This window comes from Aedes albopictus, chromosome 1, assembly GCF_035046485.1.
Source record: "Aedes albopictus strain Foshan chromosome 1, AalbF5, whole genome shotgun sequence".
NCBI lineage: Eukaryota > Metazoa > Arthropoda > Insecta > Diptera > Culicidae > Aedes > Aedes albopictus.
Genome location: NC_085136.1, coordinates 4,144,217 through 4,165,038, shown reverse-complemented (window position 1 = coordinate 4,165,038; position 20,822 = coordinate 4,144,217). Strand labels below are relative to the sequence as shown.

Below are 20,822 nucleotides of genomic sequence, written 5' to 3'. Positions count from 1 at the left end.
GGTCAAAACAAAAAGACAATATTTTCGTACTTTCCTCGAAACTGCGATTATTTGCAAGTAAATAGTGATATTAATTTAAATTAATCAAAAATATTACCCTGCACTGCTTCTAGTTCATCATATAGAATGAAAACACTTCTGTTTAAATGTAAGTAAGATATCTATTAAATAAATATCATAAAATAAATTGAATGTAGGTTCATATTTTCATATAATCAGACAGGGTGCGTAACATTTGAGAACCATTCGATCAAAACAAAACTGGAAAAGTCAATAGGGTACTCTGGGGCAAGTTGAAACGATGGGTCATAGTGAGTAGAACACTAAAACTAGAGAGAACAGTCTATGCTTAAACGAAAAAATCTCCGATGAAAGATTATTAGAGATTGCTTCCGATAAGGATTCTTTCAAGAATTTTTCCCAGGATTTCTCCAAGAACTCCTTCATTGACTTTCTCCAGGATTCCTTCGTTAATTCCTCCGTCAGAGATTTCTCCCGGGATCCCATTCGATTTCTTTCACGGATAATAATTATTCCCCCACCCCCCACACCCCCACAATTTCATAATTGAAACCTCCCTGGATTTCGTAAATTATATTTACCAGATTTATTTTAGAGATTCCTTTCAAGATACATTTGGGAATTCTTTCAAGGATTATTCCGGAGATTCCTACAGAGATTTCATTCAACATTTCTTCATTGATTCCTTTAGGTATCTCTCGCGGGACTCGTTTCGGCAATTTTTCATATCTTTCCTTGGATATTCCTCCCGAGATTCATTTAGGACTTCTTCCTGGATATTTTCAGGGACTTTTAAGGAGATTTCTTCCGGCATTTCTGCATTAATGTCTCATGTGATTCCTTTGGGATTTACTCCCGAGTTTTCCATCGAGGATTTATCTAGGGATTTTATCAGGGATTTCTCTCGAGATTTTTTATGGATTTCTTTCGGATTTTTTCCGTGATAACGTCTTTCCGGGATTCATTAATTGATCATTGATTACTCCTGGTATTCTCTCAGGGTTTCTTCAGATAATTTCTCCGGGATTTCCTCAGGGATATTTCCCGGCATTCCATCAAAAATTCCTCCCAGAGCTCTTTCATTCTTGCTTTCATTGATTCTCCAAGGATCATCCTCAAAAATCCCTCCAAAATTGACTGGGTTTTCTTCCGGATTTTTTTTAGATATTTCTTCAGGGATTCCGTGTAGTAAAAAAAAACATTCATTTCCATTTTGATGCACCTTGTTATAAGCACTTGGTGTGAAATAAAACATCTTTCAAATGTGTTTCAAACTTCTACCTTTTTGAGTCGGTGCAGTTGAGCTAATTGAATGATCACCAAGCAAAGGTAACAGTTTCGAAGTTGTTTTATTTTACACCAAATGTGTAATAAACTTTATAAAACGAGTTGTGCCTAGTTATGATCAGGTGTTACATCAACCATTGTCTATCACAGCTCAATTGTTACAGGATATTTGACTAGCACCATATTAGATATGGGTCATATGCCACAAAAGTTCAGCCTATTGGACGCAGTGGCTTAATTTCCCCAACAGGGGAGGAAAAAAAAATATGGGTCATACCACAATTCCGCAAATAATGGACACAGTGGTTAAAAGGCTCTACAGATGAGGAAAAAATCCTTTCGAGATTCATTAGGGAATTCTTTCAAGGATTCTTCCCGCAATTTTCCTTCATTGCTTTATCACTGGATTTCTTCTAGGATTCTTGCAGGCATTTTTTCCAACAAGTGATTTAGGGTCATATCTCTTGGAACCTTCCAGGGATTCCTTAAAAAAAATCTTTCGTGCTCTAATCATTGATTCTTTCCGAGTTTTCTTTAGGAATTAATCCAAGAATTCCTTCGGGATTCAGATTCTTTAAATTATTTCATCAGGAATGTTTTCACGGATTTCTACCAGGATTCTTTCTTTTAGAGATTGCTTCTGGGATTTCTTCTAGCATACCTCTAGGATATTCAAAATTCATGAGTTTTTTGTTCAAGGATTACTCTCAGATTTTTTTTAGGATATCTTTCGAGAATTCTGTCGGATTTCTTTCGGGTTTCTTTCATGGATTCCTGCCGAAATTCTTCCCAAGGTTCCTTCATTGATTCTTCTCTGGTGTTCTATAAGGACTTCTTTCGAGATTTTTCCAGGGATTCCCCAAAATTCTTCTAGGAGTTTATGTCACCATTCTTCTAGGTATTCATCCCGCTTTATTTATTTGTTTTATTTCTTTGTTCACAGACTTTTTGACCATTATAATGGTATACAACCTTTTTGCATAAATTATTCAGTTGAGGTTGGTCTGCCGAATTCACTATTGAAAAGTTTGGTTTATGGTATTCTTCCTTAAATAATCCTAGAAATAGTAGTCTTTACTTCTTTAACTGACATACTCAATTGAATCCTCGAAAAAAAATTAGAGGATAAACCAGCCCCGGGCTGAATTTCCCCATACTTCTCAATAATTGGCTTCTTTAGTTGTTACAGCGTGGCGGGATCGGAATCGACCGACAAAATCGCTCACCTGTAGACGGACGTTTGGCTTCTGGGCAGCGTGTTGGGGGTAGGGGAAGCACCAGGTTCGGCTTCGGCTCAGGTTCCAACTCACTTGCGCCACAGTCACGTCACCAAAACTACTTCTACTTCACAGGGGATCGTTTCTCGCCGATTGATCACTTACACACTTTATTTGGAATTTAAAACTTATTTATTCAAACTTATTTTATACAAAAGTAATTTACAATTTAATTTTCAGTTTTTCAACAGACGACCATGTGCGTCTTGTTCGCACGAGGAAAATTTTTACTCTACCGCAAATTCGAGAGTTCGAAGGTACGCTGCTGCCACCTGGAAAAAGTTTACTGTATGCGTGAAGGACCGTTTTTTTAGCATGGGGAAGTATAGGAAGTCAGTTTTCAAATGCTTCTAAAAAATTCAAAACAATATTTAATTAAAAGCGGGTTGGTGTACGTGATGAGAAATTCAATTAGCAAACTTTTTAGCATATAATTTTGATTAAAAAGTTTTTTCCCAGATAAGGTATTGATTATGTAGAAAACGAAGATTCTTAACCCGGACATCAATCCGTTTTTAATTAAATAATGTTTTGAATTTTTTAGAAGCATTTCAAAATTGACTTCCTATGCTTCCCCATGTTAAAAAATCGGCGCTTCACGCACATGATCAACTGTGGTAATTTGCTTCGTAGTCCCCAATTAAAATTTGAACCTCGCTTGCTGCGATGCGGTTCGTTAGTTGCCAAGGCAACCCGTTCGCGTGGTCGCGACGGTTGGGCCGACGACGGGCGTCGGCAGTGCCCGAGCAAAAATGTTTGTGTCGCGTCTAATGTTCGCAACATTAGTGGTTTTGAGATAATTCCATATTCTGAATCTGCATGCCAAACTAAGCCGAAATCCAAATTTTCATCATTTTTGGTGCCCGGGAACCTATTTAAAAATCAATTTGAAATTTGTATGGGAGCGATTTGTCGAATCACCCCTCGTCGCATTTTGTACTGAGCGGAGCTGTCAAGCAGTTGCCCAGCTGTCAAAAGGTGATTTCAAAAAATCTCTTTGAAATTGATTTTTGATACCAAAATAAAGTTCTAAAAATCTGAAAAAAATCGAGCGGCTCAGAAAAAGGTGCTCTTTTGTTTAAAAATAAAAAATCATTGATTTTTTTTTAATTTAAAAACCCAATTGAAAAAAAAATCGGACGAAGAAAGGAAGACTTGATGAAATCCATGTGGAATTTCTGATACCATTGCAATACAATAAACTCTATGTGAAGTACTTGAATTAAAGTTCCCCACACAATGCATACGTTTGCGTGTGCGTGACAGTAGTTTGACACATTTCCCATGTGAAAACTGTCAAAAAAAAAACGCAAACCTCGACGGAACGGACGCTATGTGTTCCAGGCTTAACACTCGAGTGATCGCGCTGTAGTATTTTGTAAATACAAAACGTTGAAAAATGTCGCTTTTTGTAATCAGCATTAGCGTGGTGCTGGCCAACCGCGCGAGTTATTTACTCAGCTTTATTCATATGGCCTACTATGTTTTTTTTCAGATTTTGAGAACTTCGTTTTGGTACCTAAAATCATTTATTTTTTTTTAAATCACCTTTTGACAGCTGGGCAAACTGTTTGACAGATCCGCCCAGTACAAACTGCGACGAGGGGTGATTCGACAAATCGTTCCCATACAAACTTTAAATTGATTTTTAAATAGGTTCCTGGACTCCAAAATTCATGAAAATTTGGATTTCGGATCAGTTTGACATGCAGATTCAGAATATCAAATTATCTCAACATCGTTAAAGAATCCAATTCCTGGATGGAACTTTTTAGGATTTTATAACTAAATATTTCATTCTTATCCCCATGTTTACGGAATCAGCTGGAATTTCTGTATATTTCCTGGCGTTTTGAGAGTATGTCTATTATTCATCTGGATTCCTGGAGAAATTACTGGGAAAATTCTGGCTTGGAATATCATTCGAAAATCTCTGCAATCTTTGGATGGATTTTTTGAAGAAACCTTAGAAAATCCATACACGAATGCTTCATCTCAATGTAATGTAATTTCTTTGACCTGATTAATGGTTACACCGCCAGGCTTACGTTTATGATAATTTAATTACAATTACAATAACAGAAATGTAATATCGCAGACAGACGTTCAAGTTTGACTCAGCAGCTTGTGTAAAAAACATGGCCGCCACAAATTGCCAAGTGGCAATCAGCGAACAGATGGCGTTAGCGGCGTTCATATACAATCGCTGCCTCACATGTGCGTTGCGACCAACAACTGTCACCATATAGACACTATAGATTCCATAGACTCGCGGAGGCGTAGACAACTGTAGCCAAACGAACTGTCAGTTAGTGTAGCCAAACGAGCATGACGTCACGATTTCAATAGCAACAATGGATTGCGTGACGTCATATTCGCTCGATACACTAAATTCACGGTAAAACACACTAAAATCGTATTGCTCAACCATGTCTCCGCGAGTCTATGGAATCTATAGTGTCTATACTGTCACCACGGTCGTCTTCCAGCCGGATGGCGGGAAAAGACCATACGTGTTGCACGCTAATAATGTTTCCACATAATTTGTGCAGAGTAAATCACTTTTATTTAACGTCTAAAATCTTTTGCACAAATTAGCTCAGGACTCTTGTAAAATATTTTACACATTATTACTTTTATGTTACATAGATTTGCTTGGATACAACTGCATTTGAATGAACTTCACTCGCATTGGGAAATCTTTGTGAATGTGACGCAAATGTAGGAATGATTTTGACAGTGTTTGTTTTGATTTTATTTTTCGGTGGGTGGTGAATTGGGTGGTAAGTAAGCGGCTAGAAGCACGTGGTTTCTCAAACTGTCAACTACTCGCGACTGCACTGTGGCAATCGGTTGCCTAGGTGTCGCTAGTGAAAATTTACATAGAAAATTTGAATAAATTTGTTCGAGCTAGAACGTCTGTCTGCGGTAATATATCCTATAGGACACAATCGGCGAAGTACTGGGATCTTCAGTAATATGCGCTGAAAAAGTATGTTGAGAAGATAAACTCTTGTATAAATTCAGTAATAAATTTTGAAAACGACGTATAATCAATGGTGTAGCATTGATTGTACGTCGTTTTCAAAATTTGTTACTGAATTCTCCTTTTCTTCATTGAAATGGTGCAAAATGCGTGGGTAGTCTGATTCCTTGATACTGTTCGAGAAAAGCTTTGGAAAACTGTCTTGGAAACTGTAGTGTTTTACAACTCTAGTACAACTCTAGTACATCATCGAACGCGATTGCTCTAATTTCATGAAAAATAGTCCAATCCTGTCCAAATATAGATCAATAATGTACAAATAGTTTAATAACTAGTGCAAATTTGGATTTTGTTTTATGTACTTACAAAAATTACAGTTGAATTTTGTCAATTTCGCTTCCTTATTGACCTCATTTATCACAATATAGGGTCTTGTACCATTTGAGCAGGTGTACCTAATTTGGGCAGTTGTTGCTACACTCAGCCAAAAAAACTAGAAAATGTCGTAAGAATACCTTATGTTTTTTTGCTATAAGGTATTCCTATAAATTTTCAATGTTAACCTTATGAATTCAATAGTGTAAGATCAGAATGAATATTATAAGCTCGTCTTAACCCTTCAGCACGCGCGCTGTTGTAAAAAGTACAACACTGCCAAAAAACCTCGCTCACCGTATACAGCGCGAGCGCGGTGCAGTTTCGGTTGCTTGATGGCGCGCGTCCTGGAAGGTTAAGAGTATCGTTATCCTTGCGAAAAAATGCGTAAGAAAACCTTATGATTATCTGTGCTATTGGCATATGGAAGTCATAGTTGTTTCTATATGAGTTTTATAATATTTTTTGAGTTTAAAATTTATAACTCTAACTTATAAATCTCTATTCATATGAATATGAAATTCATAATTGATTCAAGACGATTTACATATAGGCGTTCTATCGTTGCATGAGTAAAACAGAAGAAGAAGATATCCATGATATGGTGTGATTTCTAAAAAGTTTCAGTAAAATTGAAAACTATCTATTTTGAATTGATTTTATTCACAGAAATAAGTATAAAATTCTTGATTCGATAACGGGTCCAGTGCAATCTGTTGGTTCGATCAAGGGTTCGGGTTCCGGTATCTGGGCGCCGCTACCGTTGTCTAGCTTGATGCTGCACACGCCAACATGATTCTGTAGACATTAAATGATTGTAATGAAAATTGGTAGAATGAATTTGTTTTCAAATGACTTACCATTCTGATTCTCCAATTAGGAATTGGCCCCAAGCTGGGCTGTTCAGATTGTGCGGAACAATCTTTGCTCGAAGTTTGTTTTTTGGTCGATGGTTTACAGATCGCGATTGCTGAGAAATTTCTCTGGACGATTCCTTCACAAAATACTCCGCCATGTCCCCTTCTAATTTGATAAGGTCTTCCTTATGACTTTTTCACATCAGCCAAAGCGATGAGAAATATAAGATAAAATTATAAAATTTTCAGACTCAGTTACGCTCATGTATTTCATAAGATATTTTCATGAATATTATTCCCGACTATTCAAACTTCATAAGTTTCGTAATGAAATCGATAATCTACTTATTTTTGATGAATCATAAGGTTCAGTTTATGATCTTTCTAAGATATTTTGGTTGAGTGTATAACTAAGTCAATTTCAAACCGATTGATTTGAATTTTTGTCATGATTTTTGTATAGAGTTAGATCTAACTCTGTACAAAAATTCAAATCAATCGGTTTGAAATTGACTTAGTTATAGCAACAAGTGCCCAAATTAGGTACACCTGCCCAAATGGTACAAGATCCTATATAAATTACAAATTATTTACAAATTCCGGTTATTCTGGTAGTCCATCACCTGAACATTTCGAACAGGATTTGTCCAAGTTCCTCTCCTCTTCTTGGCGTAACGTCCTCATTGGGACAAAGCCTGCTTCTCAGCTTAGTGTTCAATGAGCACTTCCACAGTTTTTAACTGAGAGCTTCCTCTGCCAATGACCATTTTGCATGTGTATATCGTGTGGCAAGCACGAAGATACTCTATGCCCAAGGAAGTCAAGGAAATTTCCTTTACGAAAAGATCCTGGACCGACCGGGAATCGAACCCGTCACCCTCAGCATGGTCATGCTGAATACCCGTGCGTTTACCGCCTCGGCTATATGGGCCCTTTTTGTCCAAGTGTTTCCTACGAATAAAGATTGTGACTATGAGATGATGTCGCGCAACAATTTCAGAATTTCTGGAGACCATCATCAAAATAAAGAATGATGACAAGGCGGTTGTCAAAAGCCAGCTGTCGCCCCGTCCATGCTAACAACTGACAGCCGACGTCCATCTCGGTTTGAAAAATTCGCAAAATTTTGCTCGCGAATCGAAAACGCACCGAAAAGTTGTGCCCGCGACGTTTCCGACATACGAAGTTGTGTGTCCTCGTGCCGACAGGAACCAGCAAACGTTTCCCGGTAGCCGGTCGCGTTCGGTCGCCCCCTGAAGGATGGCTTTCTCGGTGCTGAGCGCGGTGGCCAAGAAGGCCTCTGCGAATGTTTATGTAACCAATTGTTTGTTGCGGAATGTTGGGGCTTTATATAATTCCCAACAGGTTCGCAACGCCGGGAAGTGGTTCCCGGACGCGGAGTTCATCAACCAGTTCAACTCGGCGGTGATGTACCCCGATGAGGTCACGTCCAAGTGGAAGATTCCCCCATGGAACAGCAAGATCGCTCCGGTGGAGAAGACGGTCCGGAATGTGAAGATCAACTTCGGTCCGCAGCATCCGGCGGCTCACGGTGTGTTGCGTCTGGTGCTGGAACTGGACGGCGAGACGGTGATGAGAGCCGATCCGCATATTGGCCTGTTGCACCGTGGCACGGAGAAGCTGATCGAGTACAAGACGTACACCCAGGCTTTGCCGTATTTCGATCGACTGGATTATGTGTCCATGATGTGCAACGAGCAGTGCTATTCCTTGGCTGTGGAGAAGCTGCTGAACATCGACATCCCACTGAGGGCCAAGTACATCCGTGTGTTGTTCGGAGAGATTACTCGGATTCTGAACCACATTATGGCCATCGGAACTCACGCCTTGGACGTGGGAGCCCTGACTCCGTTCTTCTGGTTGTTCGAGGAGCGTGAGAAGATGATGGAGTTCTACGAGCGTGTGTCGGGAGCTCGAATGCACGCCGCGTACATTAGACCAGGCGGTGTCTCGCAGGATCTTCCGCTGGGTCTGCTGGACGACATCTACGAGTTTGCTTCCAAGTTCGCCGAGCGTCTGGATGAGGTGGAGGATGTCCTGACCACCAACCGTATCTGGGTTCAGCGAACTCAGGACATTGGAATCGTTACGGCCGAAGATGCCCTGAACTACGGCTTCAGCGGAGTCATGCTCCGTGGATCGGGTATTAAGTGGGATCTCCGGAAGTCCCAGCCGTACGATGCCTACGACAAGGTGGAGTTTGACGTCCCAATCGGAACCAAGGGTGACTGTTACGATCGGTATTTGTGCCGCGTGGAAGAGATGCGTCAGTCGTTGCGTATCATTGATCAGTGCTTGAACCAGATGCCGGCCGGAGACATCAAGACGGACGATGCCAAGCTGACTCCGCCGTCCCGTTCCGAAATGAAGACCTCGATGGAAGCGCTGATCCATCACTTCAAGCTGTTCACCCAGGGCTACCAGGTGCCTCCGGGATCGACCTACACCGCGATCGAGGCCCCGAAGGGTGAGTTCGGCGTCTACTTGGTTTCGGATGGCTCGAGCCGTCCGTACCGGTGCAAGATCAAGGCCCCAGGTTTCGCCCACTTGGCCGCCCTGGAGAAGGTCGGAAAGCACCACATGCTGGCTGACGTGGTGGCCATCATCGGAACGCTGGATGTTGTGTTTGGTGAAATCGATCGCTAAGGGGACAGTGTGCTGCGGATACACAGTAGAGTGAGGGAATGTGTTAAACGAAAAAAAGGAGAAAAAAAAACGAACATGATGCCCCGGCGGAAAACTGCAATTTTTAAAAGCATTATGTAAACGACCCAAATGTGCGAAAATGGTTCAATAAAGGATTCGTTAATACTAATAGGTTGATGTCTTTTTCATTGTAAAAAAAAGTACCCTTGGCTGCTCTTTATTGGGCACATAGTGTCCGTTACACTCTGTTGACTTTTAAAACAACTCCTTAATCACCGATTTCACCGGTGTTATTTGGTGATGTCTCTAGAGCATGGGAGGGCATAAACATTAAGCATAGATGAACTTACAATTTATATTTGCTACTCCATGATTGCTTAGAACAATTCTGTGGACAAACTGTATTTCATTCAAATCATTCGTTACCCTGCTTAAGATGTTCTGGGCCAAGATCGTTTTTCTGGGGCAGATTTTAGGTTTTTGCTCAGTTATCTCAGCATTGCAAATGAAAACTGAGTAAGAAAACAAAAGATTTTTGGATTTCAGAGTAAGACCAACTCAACCACTGAGTAGACATTTTTCTCTGTGTACTGAGAGAGATTCTCACAAAAAAAAAATCGGAATTCTATGATGAATTCCCCAAGAAACTTAAAATAATTGACCCAGTATCCTGAAAAGCGTAGCTTAGAACTCTAAGAAGGATTACTCCAGAATCCTCCGAAAGGTTCCCCCAAAATACCTGGTGGGACTGCCACTGAAACCTGAGATATACTCTCATATAATTCTGGAAGATAGGATTCCCCTAAAATCCTGAGAAGAATTCCTCCAGAATCCTTTAAGTATTCTCCCAGAATTCCTCTAAAATCCTGGGTGGAACCTTTTAAAATGCTGAGAATAATTCTGCCAGGACCCAAAATGTATTCCGCAGAATTCTACGAGTGATTTCCTCAGAATCATGAGAGGGTCCCTAAGAGGGGTTCTTCCAGATTCTTGAGAGAAATATATCTATTAAACTAAGCAGGTTATTTTCCGAAAATCTGATAAGGATTCTCCCTGGAAGGGATAACGAAAACTTCTAGAATGGACTTCCTAAGCATCCTAAGAATGAATCGCCGAAATTAACAGATGTATTTCCACATAAAACATAAAATTACCGAAGATTCCAGAAAGACATTCCCCCAGAATCTTTGAAAGGACTCCCCTGAGCTCCTGAAAGGGGTTGTCCCAGAACTATGAGAGTGATTCCTCTAGAATCCTTTAAATAGTTACACCAGAACCTCAAGATAATCTTCCCATAATCTTGTCAGGGATTTTCCATGATTACTAAGAGGGATTCTCGCAGAATCCTGAAAGGGATTTTTGCGAGCATCTGCTCCAGATAACAGAAAACAGAATTCTACTGTGATTCTCATAGAATGCTGAAAAGGATTTCATTCGAACCCTAAGAGGAATCACAAAATCATCAAAATCCAAATTTCTCTAGAAAATTCTGCCCACAATCTCGAGAGATATTTTTCAAAAATTAATAATTCTGAAATAAAGTGCCCTTGAATCTTGAAAAATATAGCCCTAGAAACCCAAGGATTTCTCCAGAATCATGGTCTCAGAATCTTGACGGGAATTTCCCCAGAAAGCCGAATTTTCAGAGAATCTTGGGAAGAATCATACGCAGAATCCTGTGTGGGATTCCATCAGAATCCAAAGGAATATTCCTTTAGAATTCTAAAAGAAATTTCGCCACAATTCTGAGAATGCTGAGTATGATTCTCAAAGAAATCTGAAAGGAGTTCTTGAGAATACTGCTGAGAAAGATTTCCTCAGAATTAGAAGAATCAACATTCAAAATTGCCCAACGCTACTATCAAACAATGCACACATTCAAATATTATCGTCGCACCACCAAATCAAAGTCGTCGCTAGAAGCACATGCGAAGTTGCAGCTGCGAAGTAAATTTGAATCTATTTTTTCTGTTGCGCATCATTAAGCTAATTAGGAGCAACAATATGCACTAATCCAAATTGAGTTGCGACATTTCTAAGTAGGTTAAAAATCAATTTTCGCACGTTCGGTCACTTTGTATTGTCTATCCGGTTGGAATCAAGACCGACATTCAATCAAAAATTGCCATTTTCTTGGTCCACAAGTGTCGCAACTGTTTCGCATCTAGTGCGCTGTGTTGCTGACAACAACGGCAAGGATGCGCACTACCTTTGACATGATTTAAAAACGTCGCGAGTTGGGTCGCGTCGCGACTTGATTGTGCGAAGTCCGGTTTGGTGGCGGCCCGACAATATTTCGACCATAAGCATAATAGTCATTGAGAAAATTAAAATATCTTTAAAAGTTCTTAATACACTTCATTCAGGCGTTACCCTAGTTTCCACGCCATTAAGAAAAAGAAGACAAGAGCGTAGTCAGTTTTTCGACCAGGGGGGGGGGGGGGTGCGTTGTTGTTTGGGCAAGCACCCTTAGCAAATTTATACCCAACTACCTTTTATAACTAAATGTTACACCACAGACAAACAGACGTCTCATTCTACTCACTTCCCATCGTTTCCCTTTTTAACGGATTATTCAAATATTCTGTAGTTCGCAAATCGCTTGCTCATGGCGCTCGCATCGTTTTTACTCCTGTTTGACGTTTGCTAACTACCGCCATCTACTCAGTGGGTTTGCGAACCACAGCGTAATTAGCATTGGGCGTTTATGTTTTCGAGACGATGATTTTTATCGCATTTTGTTCCAAGTTATACGTCTGTTTGTCTGTGGTAAAACGAAGAAATTGAAAATAATAACATTAGGGGTACCGTCAAGGTACCAGTAGCCGCTCGTGTTCCAATAGCCGCTCATCGTCATGAAACTGATGTGTATTGGCATTAATATGTGCAATCCTCTACGTACAAATGTAATTTGGCAAGCATATTTTGAATATCCGTGATAAAAACATTGTAAGGATTTATCGGAAATTAACTATAAACGTTCACAATTGCCTAAAAAATAATCTGTTCGAAATAAACATAACTTTATTTTTGGTGGTACTACAGTAGACGTTCGGTCGGTGCAAACGGTTTAACTGCAATGCTTTTTAACTGCAAGTCCGGTAAGTGCAACAAATTTGCAGTTATCGCACCGCCAAACGTCAAAATGGTGCGCCATATTAGCCCAAATGAACAGTCAGATCACGTTCACGGTTATTGTTGGGAGCACTACGCCACTGCTCGCCGAAACAGATGAACAAGTCAAAAGACTTGGCAGCCAGCTTGTCAAAGAGCAGTGACAGTTGCTTGACACGTAACAATTTTGCAAATCATTCCAACTCAAACCATTATTCGCATTACTCGAAGAAGGCAGAGAATTTGTAAAAGTTTGTAGTTCATTATTAGTTGCTATAGAGATCAAGTTGGCAGGTAGAATACTTGTTAGTCAGACCAAATTTGTAAGTATAACTATGATTGTATCCCGACAATGAATTAACATTACTGAAATCTGAATTACAGCTTTTGAGCTCAGTCTAACCGCAAAAAGACGTGCTGCAAAAAACGAGGTCCGAAACTACCCCAACAGTTATTTTTTGTCGTTTGACAACTTGTTGACATCTGTCAGTCGTTGCAGTTACCGAATTTCGTTCGCTAAGTGAAACGTAAACATGTTGCAGTTATCGAACGTCTACTGTACACGCTAACCTGAAACTACCCATCGACTGGGTCGATTCGACCCGGATTTTTATGTTGTTAGCAGTTGTCAAAATCCGGGTAACCCGAAAACCCAGATTCGCTGAATTTGGGTAAAGATCTGGGTAATCGGCACTTTGTCACTTTTCGGCTTGAGAATATGGCGGCGGTCAGGAGAACGCTGGAAGCTATGAATGTTTTCGCGAAAAATATGCCGATAAATGACGGGAAAACAGTGGAATTATTTCGGGGAACTGTTTTCCAGTGAATGGCACGTGGCAACTGAGAGCTTTTTAATCAAAATCTAATTTGGAAATAAATTAACAAAACCAAGGCCCCGGAGGAGCTGGGTATCGTTTACCCAGATTTTGCCACCAACATCGGTAACCCAGATTTGAGTAAAGAGGCCTTTACTCAGTTTAGAGTAACTGCAGTTTTGCTCAGTCTGGGTCGCTTTGACATCAATCTGGGTAACTGAGGGTTAGCGTGTATATAAATCTCTTAAATAAAGAATGGCAGTTCTGATTTTCGCAAAATAATCATTTAACTTGGACTTTTATCTCATATGTTTTTAAAATTTTGGACACCTGAAAATTTACAATTGAGAAAACTGTGGAAAAATATTCAATTTTTTCTCTTATTTTTTCGCAAATATATTCTTTTCCAGAATGTTCATGATATAGGAAAATTATTTTTATCAAGAAAAATTCCCTTAGCAGTTTAGGGCAATTCTTAAAAATGAAAAAAAGACCATTTTTCGAGTAACTCTTTTTTATGCGTCTCAAAGAACTATTACGCACCTGATTACGCAAATAAAAAATACATAAAGTTGAACATATGCATTTTTTTCGATTGGGTATGTATTTAAATCTTTTGAAGAGGTAGTTTTACCAGAGGACGGAATTTTATAACCTCTGAAGATATTTAAAACAGAGCGTCAAAGTTCGACCATAAAGTAGGTGTTTTTCTGGGATAGACCATATTCTTAATGTTGGAGGTTTTTTTATCCAAAATAAGAATTCTAAAAGTCGGTTTTGAGTGATATGTTATGTGTACTACTAGTAATAATGATTATTTTCCAGATTTTTCCCCGTACAAATTTTTTTCACTACAAATGTTTGAAACGTTAAAAAAATTTAAAAAAAATGCAGTTTGTACAGTTATTTTGTGTGGTATACTCATAGAACCATATTTTCAATAATACCACAGACAAACAGACATATTGCTTAGAAGAAAATTGCTTCAAAAACATCGTTTTGCGTCTCACTAGCACCACAGACAAACATACGTGACACTTGCGAAATTTCCATCGACAACGCATTTAACGATCATTTTAAATTTTCATAGTTGTGGCTTTCACAACCAGAGGCGCGCGCATCGTTTTTCTATGCGTTTGACGTTTCACACTAGCGCCTTCTGTTGACGATATTGCACAACACAGTGATTTGTGCAACTTTTCCACCAGGTGATGGTAGTGTGAACTGGGCGATGGATTTCCATGAAAATCGTTCAAGGTGTTACGTCTGTTTGTCTGTGCTAGCACCCTCTATAATGCTCAGTCCGAAGCATTCATTTGCAGGTGTTGTTTCCCTCGGCTCGATGTAACAATTTTGCAGGTGACGACTCCCCCGTGGCGTCATCCATTCAAAAAACATGAATGAAGGTTCATGACTGAGTCATTTTATGTAAACATTGATCGGCGTCGCGTTCATTTCTCTTCAAAATTGAGAGGTGATGTAGGCACAGCAGCGCCACCATGACACATGCGAGCTCAGCCCGAACCACACTTTATTTTCAAAATGACCGTCAAATCGTGCGAAGAATTCGATTTGAGTAGTATGTCTGTTTGTCTGTGATGTGCTGTTATATTTCTCATAGAGCTCGTCCCGTTATTTTTTCATATTTTTCGAGGCTTTTCCTTGTAGTTGATTGGCTAATTTCTTGCAGTGATCCACCAGAGATTATTTTCTTACAGATTTACTCGGGATTATTCCCAGAGCTTTTCCCGGAATCTCTTCCAGAAATTATCCCGAGATTATGGATGTTCATTTTTGGGATTTCTTCAAAAATTGCTCCCGGCGTTCTTGCAGGATTTTTTCAAAGAGTTTTTCTCGGAATGTCTCCTGGGATAACTTACGAGATTTCTTCTTGTAAGAAAGAAGACTTTTTGGGGAAATCCTGAAAGAGATTGGGATATCTCGGAAAAAAAGGTCTGCGACTAATTCGAAGAGGAAATATTAAGATAATTTAGCGAGGAACTCTTAAAACTCCTTAAAAAAATCCCGGGAGAAACTACGTTTGAAATCTCGCAAGGAAATCCACAAGAAATATTGCGCAGTACTTGAAGACGAGGAAGTGCGGAATCTCAAATAAAAGTGTCAGATCGTTTCGGTGTCTTTACCGCACTTATTCATTAGCTCATGATGAATAAGTGCGGTGAAGACACCGGAAAGATTTGATGCAATATCGCACTTTTATTTAAGATTCCGCACTCTGTCGCAGTCCAGTTAGCAATGCAATAAACTATGCATATCTGCATCTATCTGCATGCAAACTGTCGCTGGAAGCACTTCTGCAAAAATCCCGAAATAAGCTGTTGAAAAACTATCCCGAAACCACTATGACATTCCTGGAAGAACATTTAATTTTTTTCGGAAAGATCTCCGGGAGGAATCCAGCGAGAAACTCTAGCAGAAACCCCGTAGAAAACCCCGAAAAACCTAAAATCGCGAAAAATCTCGGAATGAGCTATTCAGCAAATACGTAAAAACCTATGGATATACTTGGGAAAACTGAAGAAAGCCAGAAAAGAAAAACACAGGGAAAATCTTTGATAATTCCAGGGAAAAACTCTGCGAGAAACTGGACTTAAATTTAGAGGGGGAATTCTGGAAAGGTTTGAAGGGCGAATCGTGGGTAGACTTTCGAAATCTCAACATTACTACGCCACCAGCACAAAGTACAAACATTCAAATTCCAATTCAAAATTGTACATGTCCTTAACGGTCATAAATACAGTCTATGAAATTACTGATTGAAATCCTGAATGTTTTTTTTTCCTGATTTTTTAGAGTATTTGGATGTCATTGTAGGTGGAAATATCAAAGCAATTAACCAAAAAGAACGTTGGGAATAGTTTAGAAATATTCCTCCATCGATTTTTGCGTATTCCAAAGAGTTTTGTTAAACAGTTCTTGAAAGAATTCAGCGATTTGATGAAACGTCTCGGATAATAAATCTTACGCATTTCTCCTTAAAATGTTTAATTTAAGTTAAGCATATATCTGTATAGATTTTGATTTCTATACTATTGGAAATAATTTTTGATTTATCAACATTTATAATTTCCCTCTGGAGAAATCTGGAAAACTCGGAATTTTATTTTGTCTTATGAGTAGACACCCTGACAGAGTCAAGTCCTAAACGCTGCCACTTTTCAGTGATTCATTGAATTTGATATTAAATTAACATCAGAGAACCGTAACTCTTGTCTGTGGTAACTCTTTTGAAAAGAGTTGTGGTTCGATTTCGCGAATCGATTCTTTGAGTTGATTCGCGAGTGAGTTACTCAATTCCATAAGGTACCGAAATATAGTTCTAAAAATCTGAAAAAAATTATAGTGGTGCAGAAAAAGGTGCTTTTTCTCATAAAATAAAAAAAAATCAGTACATTTTTCTAAATAAAAAAAAATATTATCCAATGTTTTTTGGGGAAATTTCCTGGAGGAATTCCAGGATGAATCTTTTAGTAAAACTTCTGAGAAACTCTTTAAAGAATGTTTGTAGATTTTTTTCGAAGAAATTGTTGCAGTAATTTTTGAAGCAATCATTGGAAGATTTACTGAAGGGATTCTTTAAAAAGCCCCTTGAGAAACCTGTGAAAGAACGCCGTAAAATCTCTTCAAAAGTTATATGAGGGAATAATTGAGAAATCCATCAAAAATCTTTGGAGTACATTCGTAAAAAAAAGTTAACCTTCGAGTGATCGCGCTGTTGTATTTTGTAGAACACGTTGCAAAAGCCTCGCTTTATGTACTCATGTTCTTGCGATGGTGGCTAACCGCGCGAGTTACGGAAGGTTAAAGGAGTATTTGGAGGATCTCCTGAAAGAAACTATGGAGTATTTTTTGGACTGATCATCCTCTGGCAGAATTCCGATGTAATTTCTTGGTTCTGAAGGATTCATTGGAGATTTTTTTTATAGTAATTATTTCTGGAATTCCCTAAGAATTCTTTGAATGATCTTCTAGATGTATCCTCAGTGGTAGAATCCTTGGTGGACTTCCTGAACTGATCCTCGGAGACAACACTGCAAAACTCCTGAAGAAGTGCTTAGATAACTACTGAATAACATTTTTGCATAAACCACTTAAAAGATTCGATGGACGAAGGTTGACTGATGAGAGCTACATACAACAACCACATGATCAACACTCGTCCGTTGGCCTATTTGCCAGTCATCGAGGTAGTCATCCACGTTAGAACTGTTCGAACGAAATTTCGCCATTAACCAAATCAAAGTTGATGCAGTTGTTAGAGCTTGACGATTACCTACTACATACCACTAGTTAGATTCAACGATTGCAAATGGTTTTCAAAACTGGAAACCCGGGAGCGGTCGCGTCGTGTACTGAGTTCACGCTCCATGAAAAAATGCACGCTTTTAATATACAGCGTGAGCATGGTGTCGCTGAAGGTGGTCGAAGATGCGACTGCTGGAGGGTTAAAGATGCGTATCACCAGGTCGAACTCCAATCAAGTCACTACATTACATATCTTAGATTTTAAACTAAATAACTCTCTTTCCATCGTTAATTCTTTCTTATTTATGGAGTTTATCCCCTTTCGACTGACTTGCGCACTTATTGCCCTACGACCAGTAGTTTTTCGAATACTTTTCAATAAATATGAAATATGAGACTCACATGAATTTTTGTTCTCAGAAGAATGCTTTTCCGGAAAATCTTTAGTACCTCCAAACCAAAGGTATCGGATGTGCTGACGGCCTATTTGAAACAGTGCAATGAACCACCTTGGACATCATACTTCATCAAGGTAAGTCCAATCGAAAGTTAACTGTAAATTATCTAGAAAGCTAACCATCATCCTACCCGCAGTATCGCGACGTGCAGAACGATCACTTCGGCCGGTCTCACTTTAACTGGACGCTGGACACGGGCACAAACTACCACATCCTGCGAACCGGATGCTACCCATACATGAAGTACCACTGCACCAAGCGACCCCACCAGGACCTCAGCGTGGAGGACAATTTTTTCAAGTTCATCAAAGTGATTAACCTAGGACTGCCTCAGCTGGGGTACGGATTCGCGGCGAGGTTCCTCATCCGGCACGTTGAATGGGTCGACATGGGAGAGAAGTACGGAAAAGTGCCCATTTATTTCCTCTACGAAGAGGACAAGGGGTCGGAATATTAGCGATTAGTGATAAACGGTAAGTCAAATCTAAATGGTTTTCATATATTTCCTAGTAACGATAGTCCACAGCCCTTATTCCTTCCTTGGTTCTGGAGCCGTGGAGTCTCCGAACAGCGGTTCCGCTTCCATCTTCCAATGCTCGAACACGTACGGCAACCGTTCGCTGGGTTCAGTGCTCCAATGGTGAATCCGGCAGCGCAGCCGAGCTTTCTCCAGATTGTTGATTGTGATCGTACAGTAGAATTCCTTGCCCTGCTTCATCAGATCCGGTCCGGCGATGGGCGTTTCCGGTAGGGTGATTGCGTCCTCGGGAACGTAAAAACCAGCCTTACGGAGCGAGGCCTTGATGTGCCACCGTTCGATGACCCAGGGTTGATCCTTGTTCATCACGACCGCCAGCACTATCTCTTGCAGTTTGTTAACGGTCTGGAAGAAATTTGAAGATTGTTACCATGCTCTTTGCGAATTAAAGGTCGATTTCTTCACCCTGGCAGGCCATAAACCAGGTTTAACTGTGTATATGGGTGAACCTGACTTGCCGGTTAAGCCGAGGTAAAGAAATTGGCCCTAAATCTTACCCGCTGAGCGTACGCCGAGCTGTGCAGCTCCTTTTCCTTTTCGTCCTGGGACGAGGCATACTTGGCGACCGCTTCGGGCGTTTTGTACACGGCCAACCCCGGCAGCAGCAGCTTGTTGTAGGCGACGTGCGGCTTGAGCGAGACGACGTCCCCCTTGGAACCGATTCCCTCGACAAAGCTGGTCAGAACCACTTCCAGGTTGGGCTTCTTCTTGACCGTGGTGTCTTCGACCAGGTCGTACACAAAGTGCCGGCCGCGCAGTTTGTCCGGTTTCTGGTTCTTCTTGTACAGCTTCGGCGGATTACGACGCTTCAGGATGAATGTGTTCTATTGGCGCGGGGCGGGGAGAGGAAAATGTTGCGTAAATTTGTTTTCGTTGTGGCCGATGGCTTGAACCTCCTCCGGTGGAACTTACCCGCGTTTGCTGACTGAGGACATTGGTTGCTGAACACAACGTTACTCCCGAAAACGCTTTCGACAAGCTGGAAAGCATTTTTCAAACAAATTCGCACTAAAATCGGAGAAAAAACTACGAACACGTTCCTCTCAATCTTTTGCGGCAGACGACGGTGCTTTGCAACAATCTTCACAAGTTGTCAAATTTATATGATGATACATTTTACTTTTTTGTTTTGCTGCAATTGATGTAGCGCGGCGCGATGTGATGTATCCTACACCGAATAAAAACATATGGTCCACTGCACGAATTTATTCTGGCCTGCTTACTCTCACACGAAATTTGACGTTTGAGAGGTGCCGACACCGCTCAAACGTCAAATTTCGTGTGAGAGTAAGCAGGCCAGAATAAATTCGTGCAGTGGACCATAGTTGCTGACGACTCACGAACTTGTACACGGAAAAATATTATAACCCAAAGAATAAGTTTTAAAAACTCAAATTTTGATAGAATCAATCTGATCACTATTAGTTGAGTGTGTAGCATACCATACCTGAATTCATACACACCTTTGAACAACATATGTACCTTTGTATTTTAGCGTGTAATAAACTCACTCCAATCTGAAAGTCAAACCAAACAGACGTGTTCGTGTTTTACTCCACTCGTGTCCCTGCGCTAATCTTCTCAGGTTATGTGCCCAGCGCTACGCCCTGTCGGCGGGAGCTTTGTGTGATACCGCGTGGGTGCGATCATCGGAAAAGAACGTGCGAGAACGTGTTTGTCCGGTCGAGTGAAAAGGGATTTTTTTTTTGTTCGGTCGAGTGCGAGTGATTATCCACAATGGAGGTGGACAGAAAAGTGTATCTTTTTGACGGGAGCAATTTTGCTAACTGGAGCTTTCGAATGGAGATCCATTTGGAAGAGCTCGGACTCCTTTCGTGCATCGAACAAGCGGCAGAAGATGTTCCGGAATATCGTGAGGTTGCGACAGACACAATTGAGGTTAAGTTGGAAAAAGAAAAGCTATTGGCGGAAAGAAGAGTGAATGACGTGAAGTGCAAATCGGTCTTGATTCGTAACATAGCGGATTCGCAGCTTGAGTACGTCAAGCAGAAGCGATCCCCGGTGGAAATCTGGAGGGCCTTGCAGAGTGTATTCGCTCGGAAGGGAATTTCGGGCCAATTCTTTTTGCTTAAGAAGCTGTCGGCAATGAAATACGATGAGTGCGGTTCGTTGGAAGAACATCTGCTAGCGTTCGACAGAA

General features: G+C 40.3%; 3 protein-coding genes across 4 annotated transcripts; 2 read left to right on the top strand and 1 right to left on the bottom strand.

Moving 5' to 3' along the window:
- Positions 1–7: 7 nt before the first annotated feature.
- Positions 8–18,580, top strand: LOC109431069 (uncharacterized protein C15orf61 homolog). Of its 2 annotated transcripts, none has more exons than XM_019707207.3 (3): positions 8–148; positions 18,086–18,197; positions 18,260–18,580. In XM_019707207.3, the coding sequence occupies exons 2-3, from the start codon at positions 18,090–18,092 to the stop codon at positions 18,578–18,580; spliced, it is 429 nt and encodes a 142-aa protein (XP_019562752.3). In that variant the 5' UTR covers positions 8–148; positions 18,086–18,089. The 2 variants fall into 2 exon arrangements, with proteins under 2 accessions (XP_019562752.3, XP_019562753.3); XM_019707208.3 differs by having other exon boundaries at positions 12–148; positions 18,089–18,197.
- Positions 7,869–9,641, top strand: LOC109405382 (NADH-ubiquinone oxidoreductase 49 kDa subunit). The gene has a single exon (XM_019678437.3). The coding sequence runs from the start codon at positions 8,064–8,066 to the stop codon at positions 9,468–9,470; it is 1,407 nt and encodes a 468-aa protein (XP_019533982.3). The 5' UTR covers positions 7,869–8,063; the 3' UTR covers positions 9,471–9,641.
- A 21-nt stretch (positions 18,581–18,601) lies between the features above and the next one.
- LOC109431068 (large ribosomal subunit protein bL9m) lies at positions 18,602–19,749 on the bottom strand. Its single transcript, XM_019707206.3, has 3 exons — positions 19,574–19,749; positions 19,159–19,485; positions 18,602–19,006 (listed from the first exon to the last, which is right to left on the bottom strand). The coding sequence occupies exons 1-3, from the start codon at positions 19,649–19,651 to the stop codon at positions 18,653–18,655; spliced, it is 759 nt and encodes a 252-aa protein (XP_019562751.3). The 5' UTR covers positions 19,652–19,749; the 3' UTR covers positions 18,602–18,652.
- Positions 19,750–20,822: the final 1,073 nt, after the last annotated feature.

What these genes read in the sequence shown, in the direction of transcription:
- LOC109405382 (XM_019678437.3), top strand. Translation starts at nt 8,064, where the DNA reads ATGGCTTTCTCGGTGCTGAGCGCGGTGGCCAAGAAGGCCTCTGCGAAT.
- LOC109431069 (XM_019707207.3), top strand. Translation starts at nt 18,090, where the DNA reads ATGCTTTTCCGGAAAATCTTTAGTACCTCCAAACCAAAGGTATCGGAT. An exon ending in GGACATCATACTTCATCAAG is followed by an intron (nt 18,198 to 18,259) that starts GTAAGTCCAATC and finishes TCCTACCCGCAG; the next exon opens with TATCGCGACGTGCAGAACGA.
- LOC109431068 (XM_019707206.3), bottom strand. Translation starts at nt 19,651, where the DNA reads ATGCTTTCCAGCTTGTCGAAAGCGTTTTCGGGAGTAACGTTGTGTTCA. An exon ending in TCCTCAGTCAGCAAACGCGG is followed by an intron (nt 19,486 to 19,573) that starts GTAAGTTCCACC and finishes CCGCGCCAATAG; the next exon opens with AACACATTCATCCTGAAGCG. An exon ending in GCTCGGCGTACGCTCAGCGG is followed by an intron (nt 19,007 to 19,158) that starts GTAAGATTTAGG and finishes AATTTCTTCCAG; the next exon opens with ACCGTTAACAAACTGCAAGA.